At 44.5% G+C, this 12,733-nt stretch overlaps 1 protein-coding gene across 1 annotated transcript; it reads right to left on the bottom strand.

Moving 5' to 3' along the window:
* Positions 1 to 7,032: 7,032 nt before the first annotated feature.
* Positions 7,033 to 12,250, bottom strand: pdap1a (pdgfa associated protein 1a). Its single transcript, XM_065242464.1, has 6 exons — positions 12,011 to 12,250; positions 11,606 to 11,688; positions 11,440 to 11,508; positions 11,178 to 11,302; positions 10,946 to 11,097; positions 7,033 to 8,075 (listed from the first exon to the last, which is right to left on the bottom strand). The coding sequence occupies exons 1-6, from the start codon at positions 12,021 to 12,023 to the stop codon at positions 8,041 to 8,043; spliced, it is 477 nt and encodes a 158-aa protein (XP_065098536.1). The 5' UTR covers positions 12,024 to 12,250; the 3' UTR covers positions 7,033 to 8,040.
* Positions 12,251 to 12,733: the final 483 nt, after the last annotated feature.

Raw genomic sequence — 12,733 nt, 5'->3', positions numbered from 1 at the left:
ACGTGAAGAGATCAAGCGTGCATGTTGGGACATACTTAGCAAGTGTAAAAATTTCAAAAAAGTGGCAGCAATTTGCACCTAAAAACGTATGCAATTTTTATTTAGGCTACTCCGTTGTATATTTTAAGGGGCTGTTTTTTATAAACACTTTATGAACACATAAACACTCTGAAATGTCCATTTGAAGCTTATTTAAAACTTATTATCTACACTGACTTATCTGAAACTTTCAGAAGCAGAATTCTTTGCACATGTACTGCATGCAGTTTTACTAGTTTATTGTTTTTTAATTCGGTAGTTCCTGAATAAATGACACAATTAATGTTGTTTCTAATTATGTGATAAATGCAGTTGCAGATGTCTTATAAAAACATGTTTTGCAACAATGAAATGCAACACTTTCCGTTTTACTGCCAAATTATGTAATGTCCATTTATTAACTTACAATAAAGTTTTTGCAACATCTCGCAAAGTTTGGGCAAAAAATCTCACGATTTACATGCAGAACATGATGCACGATGGGATACGCTTAGCCTTAAATACCGCTCCTAGTGTGGGTTTAGTACTTTGTTAGTTTAAAGGGGACTTTTTAAAGATGGAAAATAAATCTTCGGTGTCCCCAGAGTACATATATGAAGTTCTATTTCGTTTCTTCTGACCGCCAGAGGCGGTGCTTACAGCACATGGATGTCCATCACACGAACGTGCAGGTCGAGTATTAGTAACAACAAAGTCACCTGTGACATGGTTGACGTCATCGATGTGCCCCGGCACAAAAGAGAAGTCAACCCAGGAAGTGACCTCTTGCATCTTCTCGCGTTTGAAGCAGGATCGAAGTTGGACTAAGACGCTGAAGTTTCGCTACCCGTAGAGGTTGGAGCTGTAACCAATTTGTTTACCCTCCTAGAGACTGCGTTAGTCTAGCCATAATTCTTTTAACCGGCGCTGAGTGGCCTCGCTCAGAGGGAATATTGAGGCCAGCGTGGCGGCGTTTCTCGCCGCGGACTCGCGGGTGTCTATTTTCCACGGTCAGCTCCGGTTCATCTAAGGTAAGTCATTAGCTAAGATTTAGTTGTACATTTGGCTGCTGTCAACGTGTGTCGCCAAACGGTGTTCTCGCCGTGAACAGTTGTTTTTTTCAGTTACGGGCAAACACGCCATTTCAGTTGTTATGTATACGTTTAAAATCAGAGCGTATCTTCGCAATGAAATAAGACAACGCTAAATTTCTGACAGATAATCTATTGACATAGTTTACACATTGTTATTAAGTGTCTTGTTTAATTTATTTATTATTTTTATTTTATTTTTTAACTTAAGCAGCAGTACAGCAGTCTACTTAAAGCCAGGGTGTACTCGCCGGTGGCTACTGTATTGTATAATTAACCAGCCTGGTGTTGTCCCGCCTAGCTGACCAAGTGTAGCAGCAATCAATATGCTGCATATGTATTCGTCTTGTGCGGGATGTAAGGCCCCCCTCGAACCAGAGGACGGCCACACAGAATGTCCCTCTTGCCTGGGTATTGAACATTTGAGGCAGGGGTTAACGGAACAGGCCTGCATGAACTGTGTTTGCCTAAGTGTAGCCGTACGGACAGCCAGGCTAGCCCAGGTGGACCAGCAACACGGTACTTCCCATGGCAAAGGGGGGCAGGAGGCTGCACTAGCCGGGAGACCCACCAAGCGCCAAGGCGGGGCCACACACACAGCCCCTAAAGGGAAGAAGCAGAAAGGTGGCCTAGCTCTAAAGGTAGATAAGATGGCCGCGGAGTTTGAGCAAATTAAGGCTCTACTCACTAATTTGCAGCCACCCTCACCGAGCGTACAGGGCAGCAGCGTTCTCGCTGAAACCCCACCAGATAGGCAAGCTGATCTGCCATCGCTATCATCATCATCAACAGGCAAAGCGCAGGACGAACTATCCATCAGAGCCTCAGAGAGTTTTGAGCTTGGTGAACCTGAGCCACACACATCTCATTCACATGACTCTCAGACTGGCTCCCAGGTCACAAGTCAGAGTACAACGGCGGCATCAGAGGCTGGTCGAGCGTCAGTTCAGCCAGTCTTAAAGGCCGCATTAGCCCGTTTGGGTCTGGATACAGCACCAGCAGCTGTACCCAAGCCAAATGCTTTTTTTAGAGGGTCCACACAGCCCTCCACATGGGTAATGCCACCCTCAGCCCCGTATATTGAAGAGCTGCAGAGATGTTGGGCGGACCCTAGACGGCTTTCCCATCTCCCCAGGGACTGCAGAGTACTGGCAGCCATGCAGGACGCACCCACATATGGTCTTCAGAACATGCCGAACATAGAACCACCAGTAGCAGCACTAGTGCTATCACCCAATGAAGCTTTAAGACCTGACGCCCGTTGCCCCCGTGCACAGTGCCGGGTCACGGATGACTTAATTGTAAGAAGCTATGACACGGCAGCACGTATGGGACGCATTGGGAATTCAATGTCACACCTGATGCTGGCCCTTACCGAGACGTTGCAAGGGACGGACCAGACATCGTCTCAGGAACTGTGTGATACGTCACTCCAGGCCCTCGCCTATATGACCAGAGAACTCGGTAGACTGATGTCATATTTAACCCTAGCCCGCCGCCAGATATGGCTAGCCCAGTCCCCGCTGGCAGAGCCCGACAGAAGAGTCCTTCGCTCCCTCCCTGTTCTCCCAGGGGAGTTGTTTGGTCAGGCCGCACAACAGGCCCTGGATAGAAGCACACAGGTAGTACAGGCAAGACAACAGTTTGCCAGTCTCCGCCGGGGGAGCCAGCTAAGACACAGGGCTCCAACCTCGAGGGGGCCACCGCCCGCACTCGCATCGTGGCCAGTTACCCGTCAGGAGTCACGACGCACAGATGGGTTTCGTCGCCCTACCACTTCCAGGACTCGCGGCTCTGCACAGGATAACAGAGCCGAGACTCGTCGCCCCTCTAGAGACCAGAGAGGGCGGACGGGCAGACGGTGACAACATAACGCCGGCGGTCGGACGTTTTTCCAGCCAGCAGCTCGAACGCTGGAAAGCGATAACACCAGACCCCTGGGTGTTGGCAACTCTGTCAAGGGGCTACAGCATCCAATTTCAACGACGACCGCCAAGATTCCGAGGGGTCAAAGACACCATCGTGAGCCACCCAGGGAAGGCCCTAGCCCTAAGACAAGAGATCAACGCTCTCTTAGAAAAAGGGGCCATTACATTAATCGACAGGCAGACACAGGACGGTGGGTTCTATTCAACATACTTCGTAATTCCCAAGAAAGATGGCGGTCTTCGACCGATTCTAGACCTAAGACCTCTCAATACCCACCTCAAGGTCCTAAAATTTCATATGTTGCGCACTGTAGATGTTCTCCAGAGCATTCAGGAGGGAGACTGGTTTACAACCATCGATCTAAAGGATGCTTATTTCCATGTTCCGATTGTACCACATCACAGGCAGTTTCTCCGGTTTGCCTTCGAAGGACAGGCATACCAGTTTTGCGTCCTACCATTTGGCATAGCGCTAGCACCGCGTGTGTTCACCAGGTGTATAGCAGCAGCGTTGGGGCCATTACAGGCACGGGGCATGCGGATTCTACCCTACCTCGACGATTGGCTGATCTGCTCACAGTCGGAGGCTCAGGCCCGCATGGAGGCTGCCGCAGTGGTTGCGCATGTCTCAGAGCTGGGGCTCAAGGTCAACCACCAGAAGAGCTCTTTGGTACCCAGCCAAGAGACAGTGTTCTTGGGCATACAGTTAGATTCGCGGACAATGAGAGCAACCCCTTCCCAGAGAAGGGTTCACAATATCCGCCAGCTGGCTGGCCGCTTCAGAAGGGGCAGGTTACTGACGCTAAGAACATTCCAGCAGTTAATGGGCATGCTCACTGCTGCCTCATCTCTGGTCCCACTGGGGCTTTTAACACTACGCCCATTTCAAAGGTGGCTGAACAACCGCCACCTTCATCCTGCACGGCATGTACACAGACTAGTGAGGGCCACGCACAGCTGCCGACAGCTCCTCCGGCCATGGGGGATGAGGGAGTACCTGATGCAGGGGGTTCCCTTAGGCTCTATCCCTTCCAGGAGGGAGGTCATTACCACAGATGCTTCCCAAGAAGGATGGGGTGCAGTTTGGCAGTGCAGGACAGTCAGAGGCTGCTGGAGTCCGCTACAGCAGCAACAGCACATAAATGTGTTGGAACTACAGGCAGTATTTTTTGGCCTACAACACTTTCTCCCGGAAGTGGCAGGCAGACACGTACTGGTGAGGACAGACAATACAACAGTGGTGTACTACATCAACCACCAGGGAGGCACCAGATCCCTGCAGTGCTTGAACATAGCCCAGCAGCTCTTGCCGTGGGCCAATCAACACCTTGCCAGTCTGCGGGCTATGTATTTACCAGGCATTTCCAACAGAGCCGCAGATCTCCTGTCCCGCCAGAACCCCGACCCAGGGGAATGGAGACTCCACCCAGCGGTAGTACAGACCATCTGGGAGCATTATGGCAGGGCAGAGGTGGACCTCTTCGCCAGTCAGGACTCAACACACTGCCCCCTCTGGTTCAGCCTCTCCGAACCAAGCCCTCTAGGCCAGGACGCACTGGCACATGCATGGCCGAGACGAAGGCTTTATGCATTTCCCCCTCTACCATTAATCCTGCCCACCCTGCACAGGATTATAGTGGAACACCACGAGACTTTAATGATCGCTCCTCGGTGGCCAGGGAGAGTTTGGTTTCCAATGTTGCTGCGGCTACTGCACAGAGAACCCTGGTGCCTTCCAGTGAGGAAGGACTTGCTGTCACAAATGGGTGGCCAGATCTGGCACCCGGATCCAGCTCGACTGCAGCTATGGGTTTGGCCACTGAAGGGCCAGACCCTTTGCTAGGCCTCTGTGAACCAGCTGTGGTCAGCACCATTAACAGCTCTCGGGCACCCTCCACCAATGCCCTCTACGCAAACAGGTGGAAACATTTTTCTGAATGGTGCCGAACGCAGGGACAGGAGCCAACATGCTGCCCTTTACCAACCATCCTGCAGTTCCTTCAGACACTTTTTGACAAGGGACTTGCATCTTCCACAATCAAGGTGTACACAGCTGCCATCTCAGCGCAGCATAGCAGAGTCGAAGGGAGCACAGTAGGATCACATGTCTTGGTGACCCGTTTTCTGAGGGGCACTCTCCGATTGAGACCCCCCCGACGAAGCCAGGTACCCCAGTGGGATCTCCCTATGGTGCTGCAGGCTCTCTGCAGAGCACCATTTGAACCATTAAGGACGACAGACATAAACTGGCTCGCCTTGAAGACAGCCTTTCTCCTAGCCATAACGTCAGCTAAGCGAGTCGGGGAACTGCATGCACTCTCAGTCAGCAATGACTGCCTGCAGTGGCATTCCGGAGATGGCGGAGTCACGCTATGGCCAAACCCCTCCTTCCTTCCAAAGACCCTCTCTTCTACATTTACCAACCAGCCACTTAGCCTGCCAGCTTTCAAGTCAGCCCAGGAAGAGGGGTCAGACCTGAGGGCAGAGTTTTTATGCCCGGTGCGCGCCCTCAGGATATACATCGAGAGAACGGAGGGATTCCGCCAGTGTGACGCCCTGTTTATCTGCCACACAGGGCCAAAGAGAGGTCAGGCACTCTCCAAGCAGAGATTGTCTAGGTGGATAGTGGAGGCTATCCAGCATGCCTACAGGCAGAGTGGCTCCCCAAACCCTCAGCCAGTCCGAGCACACTCCACAAGGAGTGTAGCAACTTCATGGGCATCACTGAGAGGCGTGCCCCTTTCTGACATATGCAGAGCAGCCTCCTGGACATCAAGCTGCACTTTTACAAGGTTCTACAGGGTCAATGTGGTCCCTCATAACCCCCTGACAACAGTAATACTCCCGAGCCCGTCACAGCATCTCTAGATGGGTAAGCACTCCTCATGACTTTGTAGGTACTAGTCATCCATGTGCTGTAAGCACCGCCTCTGGCGGTCAGAAGAAACGAAATAGAACGAAGGTTATGCAGATAACCACGGTTCTATGAGTTTCGGATGACCGCCAGAGCTTGGCTGTCATTCGGAGTGAACACGAGAAGATAGCCAAGAGGTCACTTCCTGGGTTGACTTCTCTTTTGTGCCGGGGCACATCGATGACGTCAACCATGTCACAGGTGACTTTGTTGTTACTAATACTCGACCTGCACGTTCGTGTGATGGACATCCATGTGCTGTAAGCACCGCCTCTGGCGGTCATCCGAAACTCATAGAACCGTGGTTATCTGCATAACCTTCGTTTTAGCTCAAAATACCATATAGATAATTTATTATAGCATGTTAATATTGCCACTTTGTAGGTGTGAGCAAAAATGTGCTGTTTTTGGGTGTGTCCTTTAAAATGCAAATGAGTTGATCTCTGCACTAAATGGCAGTGTCGTGGTTGGATAGTGCAGATAAAGGGGCGGTATTTTTCCTTTCTGACATTACAGGGGAGCCAAATTTCTATTTCCTATTTTTTCACGTTTGCAAAGAATGGTTTGCCAAAAAGTTACTGGGTTGATCTTTTTTACATTTTCTAGGTTGATAGAAGCACTGGGGACCCAATTATAGCACGTAAACATGGAAAAAGTCAGATTTTCATAATATGTCCCCTTTAAAACATGAGAGACACGAGTCTTTCCTTCTTACTTCTGTCGCGTCCACACGCTCTCAAGTGGCCATGACCACAAGTATGGGTATTTGGAAACAGTCAAAGTGTTGAGCAAATTGCAGCCGCACTTAAAAATAAAAAATACACTTTGTAACGTAGCAGGATGTGAGAGGGGTGAAAGGGGAAATCCTTTATTATCTAATAAGGTGTGTCATACACAAAATTGCTGGATAACACGGGTTAGGATAATGAACTGAAACCAGTGGATGGGAAATCACCCCATCCAGAACCTTGCGTTGAGCAAATAAGTGAGGCTTTGTGCTACCGTCACAAAAGAGCACTAAATCACTTCCTCGCTCCTCCACTACTCCCTGCTGGTGGAATGAAGGTATAACAGAAACCACTTACTCATCAATGTTTTTATTTGTATACAACAATTTCAAACAAACAACTAGATTTCCTATTAATAGCCCATGTAAATAATTGTTTCATTATTGGTAAATGCTTTTCAAATGTTAAAACACTTTATATTTAATTGTTTAAGAGCTAAAGAAAATGTTGCACCAACAAAATCATCAAGGTAATATTGCTTTCCTAAATAGTCAAGGCAAGTCAGGCTAACGCATAAAACACTGCGAGGACACACCAGTAGGTCTGATAATGACAAAAATAATCGTCTCATTTAAAGAAAAATGTGCAACCTGTGAGTAAGGGGGCATTATAAAGTTTACAAAACAAAGCAAAACACAGTCAGGTGTGCTGACGCAGCCATTCTAATACTGGCGTATTGATATTGTTGCTTTTTCTGTGCATGATTTTGCATTGCTTCTGCATTTAAAAACATTTAAATGTGGATGCAACCTGCAGTCGTAGGTCACAACCAACATGCCCTGATTACACAAGTGACAAACAAAAAAAACTACCAATAACCTTTGAATTGAAACAGCTGGATTGTTTTACAATTAAACAAAATTAGGCCATAAAGGTGGACACGATTTAAGACTTGACATGATGACATTAAATACATGCTAAATGCCTGGCTAGTGTTTCACTGTTTTGCATTATAACCGACTCCACAGACGCAGTTATACACATTCTTCTGTGTGTCAAATCCTTCCTATTAGAACAAAAGCACCCATGTCAGTACACCAATAACCTTACCCATCTAATGTAATGGCGACAATGGAAATTAAGAATAAACTCCAGCAGCTTCAAAGCCTGAGCACAGTGAATGTGTCAGAGGGATGAGGAAAGCTTGTTGGTGTTGAAAAAGCTTTAATACCATACATCCACTCCTGATTACGTCCTATAGATGTCCAAATTCCCTTCCAACCTTTAATAGGCAGAAGGACGAAATGTAAAGCCACCCCCCACCCCCCTAAAAAGCCCTGTCCTGCAGGATGGATGTTGGGCTAGCGTTTCATCTTAGCCTCCTCTGCTTCTTTTTCTGAAAGATTAAAGACAAGTTGATTTATTTTGATGGCACGTGGCAAGGTTTAAATGAATGCTTTTGTATTACTACTTTAGAGTGATTAAAGATTTCAAACTTGGCATTAATTTAAATCTTTTACATGCCCTTACTCAGTTAATATTAAAGATATCAAGGTTTTATGTATGATGATTGAATGTAGTAAACACTAAGGGCCGGTTTCCCGGACAGAGTTTATCCTAGTCCCAGACTACCAATATATGTTTACAGGGTTCCCACACCTTAGTTAACTTCAAATTAGGGCTGTCAAATTTTAATTCGAATTTCGAATATTCGTCGAATGTAAAAAAAATATGCATATTCGAACGTAAAACTTTGCATTCGAATTTTACCTGTGTCAGGAAGCTCACGCAACGTGATAATGCATAACTCACGCGGATTGTTATACAGAGCGTTAGCGGCTCAGCCAACTATGCGGAGCAAGCCAGCGTTATTCATTTGAAAAATAGCAAGAAAAGACAGTGGGGATTACGAGTCGGACAGAATACATAATAAAAGGGCTGTGTGATGCTGCTTTGTAGCCTAGAAATCTAGACGCACCCTAGCGGCCGCAAAATATATTTGCTGCCAGGGTTTAGTCTAGGCACTCACAATACACTTAACAGCTCCAAAAACCAAAATTTGGTCAAGCCAATCACATCGTGTGTAGCGTCTGTGGGGCGGGCTTAACATGATGACGACAGAGCTGCAACGGTTCCTACTTGAAAACAAAGAATGGCTGCTGCTGCTGGCGAACAGCTTTCTTTTGAAGCGGCTTTGGCCGCGACTCTGGAGGACTTAGACTTATGTTTTTCTTTGAGAGAAGAGCAAATAACCCTACTGAAGTCCTTTTTAAGCAAGAAAGATGTGTTTGGAGTTTTGCCGACTGGTTACGGTAACTACGTCACCTTCTTCGTTGCTCTGATCCGTCATAGCGCTATCCTATTGCGTGCAGAGGCATTTTGAGGGACAACCTTATATCCCGCCCCTTGCATTGAGCCGTTTGTGTGAAGAGTTGCCAGACCTTACATCTTGATGTAGGTCTGGCTAACCAGGCTAGCTGCTTTGGTTTTTGGAGCATCAACTGGAATTCAACCGCAAAGTGAAACTAACTGAGATGAATTATTGTCGTCTGCTTCTAAATGCAGTTTTAAAGTTTAAAATAACTGATCAACACGAAAGTGCCATAATACAGCTGCTTGTTTAGCAACATTAAAACCATATGTGCATCTACAGAGTCCACACCGCAGATGAGAGAGTTGCAATGTAACGCCGCGGTGGCTTTATTTTAACTGACTGGAAACTTGACTTTCACCTGGACATTTGATATGCAAGTTTTTCATCAACATTATCTGCGTGAAATATAAACATGATGATCATCTGCCAACTCGACTGTTTCAGCACGTCCTCTATTAATTACGGAGAGTCTGCTTTATTAACGGCTTCACTCTGCGCGTAAGTTAAACATTTCTGTTCTGTACTTTATTACTCGCATATATTTCTACATAGAGATTAATTCGTTTCCATACTTTATTAGAAACACGTTAATTTATCTACTTATATAAAATGCCCTATATTAATATGCATTGTCTATGTATGGCATTCGTTTTGTACATTTACAGGTGCACAACTATACTGGTTAATTTTGATTTCATTAGTAGTGTTTATAACATTCGTTTTAACAAAAAATATGCTGTGCATGATTATATTATTGGGGCTTTGTGCTGCGCCCTCTTGTGGGCTTTTAGGAGTATTTTCTCCAAGATAAAGTAGGTCTTTATAATTCGAATATAATTCGAATTTTATTATTTTTCAAGGACGAATTTCGAATGTACTTGTTCAGCCATTTCGACAGCCCTACTTCAAATTCAAGTACCTTTCAAGGACTTTCCAGGTGCAATACCCTCAAATTCAAGTACTAAATGTGGGGACACATTTCAAGTGAGAGCAAGGTTACATTGTGTTACCTTTTAAGATACATTGTTAAAATCCCCTTTCGAGGGAACTCGCACTGCTTCACTGCGGTGACACTTTTGGGACACCTCCAAGGGTATGTGTGTTTGAATATGTATATCAAATTTAACCAATGGTGACGCAGGAGCCAGGAAGTATATCGCTATGTGAAATATTGCCTAAGACAGCGATACATGGACCCAGGAAGTATGGCAAGGGAGACGCAGCGTCTCGTTCCCTTTTCAGGGAACAACAGTTACATACGTAACCCGAGACATTTTCATGTGTCAAACACAACTATGAAAAAAAGCATTTTGGTATGAATCAACATTCGCATATGAAATATATAAGCATTTAAAGCGAACAGTTTAGCACGTGTGCTTAAAAAGTCTAAAATTTTTATGATATTATTCTACACAACACAGGAAAATAATATGGATTTTTTTTCCAGAAAACTTCTTGCATTAAATAGATTCAAGCACTTTCAATGACCTGTATCTATGCATGTATATTTTCAAAAACTACCCATGGCCTTGAATTTTTTTTACCCAAATTCACAAACTTTCAAGGATTTTAACCCATGGGAACCCTGTGTTTAAACAACTTTAACTTAGAAATATCTTGAACTGACATATCTTAACATATATCAGTGTCATTGTATTATCTCAAGATGCACACTGTTATTATTTTACAAGTTATGTTTGTGAAAAAAAAATCCTAATTACCAAGGCCAAGTCCAGGACTAATCTAAACCCTGTCCGGAAAAATACCTCTATATCACAAGAATTGACATTAGCTAGGTTTTTAGAAACATTAGCTGGGTCACATTTCTTTTATCCATCATATATGACACAGAAGGCTTTAAGGCATAAAGAGTTTATTTAGAACCAGCTCACCTTTCCTCAGCTCGTCTCTCTTTCTTGCTGCATCCTCTCTTTGCTTTTTGATAATGGCCAGCCTGGCAAGGTCTGCCCTGGCTTGATCCGTCTTGCCCTCCAGATGCAGCTTCATATAACGCTCCTTAGCCGCCTGCTTTTCGATCTCCTCCCTATACAAGGAAACGTGTATATAAACAAAACCACCAAGACGATATGAAGTTTCTCGTTAGTATCCCAACAACGCACGTACCTCTCTCGACGTGAGAGCTCTTTAGGTGCATTGACATCTACTTCAGCAACTTTCTTGCTCTTCTGGGAGACCCGATTCGGATTTTCAATTTCAATTAATCCCTCCACACCTTTCCTTTTATGTGGCTTTGGAGAAAAATTACAGTTCAATAGGAATAAATAAACTACATGCTCCTCTAAGATTGATCTTATTACAGAGGTTTAGCATTAAAAACAATACATTGATTTATACAGTAGTAAGTGAATTAAATGAAAGCTCATACTTCTTCATCACTGCTGCTCTCCTCTTCAGACCCTGATGAACTTTCGCGTTCAGCCCCCTCCTTCTCCTCCTACACCCCGGAAAAATTATTCACACTTTAGTGAATGACTTACCTTGAAATGTGTCAACTAAATAAACGTGACAAACGAATACTAACACACACTTACCAGTTCTCTCTGAGCCTTCATCTGTCGATCAATCTCTTCGGGGTTGCTAAACTGCTTCCCGCGGCCTTTATGTCCCTTCTTGCCTGCGATGTGGTTTACATGATCAAATTTATATACATATAAAAGAAATGACAATGTACGAGCTATTTAAACATTTAACTAGGAGTCAGTAGTGAGTCACATGTGCCTGCGCTCGTCAGACATGGCGTGAGCTTGCATTGGCTTACACGTTTTTACAGATTTTTTTTAAGAGACTCCGTCTCTACTAACAAGTCCCTAATAACCTTTAAATGCCCGATATGTGCTGTTATGATTCTTTTGAAATGAACGCGATTAAGTTAATCATAGTCTGGCGGGATGTTGGTAAGTTAAAGGTAGAAAAGCGCCAAAGAGCACGAGACTTACCTCCTCTCGGCATTGTGGTGATAACGCACTAACGGTGAAGATCGAAAACCTCAAAGAAAAGATAATATTTGGTCCTGAAATTCAATATATCTGTTCGAAGTTGATAACTGTATTACGTTCTGTCAAACAAAGGAAATAAATGAGCATAAAAGGTAGTCTAATCGACTTAAATTTGTCCCGTTGAAAGCACTGTTTTGCCGCTTCCTGGGGTGACGTCGCCGGATTTACTGTTGATGATTGATTGCCGGTTCGGCCAATCATGATTCGAAACTGTTTTTACGACACATGCAGCTGGCCAATAAGAACTTTCGTATATTTACGACATTTCTCTTTGTAGACTAAATAATTAATTTACATTTTGACTGTATTACATATTTTTTTGCTTTAATGTATATGTAAATACTTCATATCCTTAAATACTACAGTTTTAATAATATTAAACAGATAAAATTAGGTGAACCTGAAACACTCGCACATCAGTCCAAAACTGTATAATAAAAAACAAGGGTATGGTACAAAAATGAGAAAACACTAAACCTGCTTAAATATTTATTATTAAATATTACAATTATTAAATATTTTATAAAATTGTATAAAATTATGTAGCAAACAGGCAAATTAACAGCATATCAGAGAATATGGGTTTTATACAAGTATGGGTCTAATATGTAAAAAAAAACTGCATAGGAAATAAAGTGTGCATTGACTACAGTTTTATTAATT

This window comes from Paramisgurnus dabryanus, chromosome 1 (assembly GCF_030506205.2).
Source record: "Paramisgurnus dabryanus chromosome 1, PD_genome_1.1, whole genome shotgun sequence".
Lineage (NCBI taxonomy): Eukaryota > Metazoa > Chordata > Actinopteri > Cypriniformes > Cobitidae > Paramisgurnus > Paramisgurnus dabryanus.
Note: the sequence above shows the minus strand (reverse complement) of the source record. Positions and strands in the feature narration are given on the sequence as shown.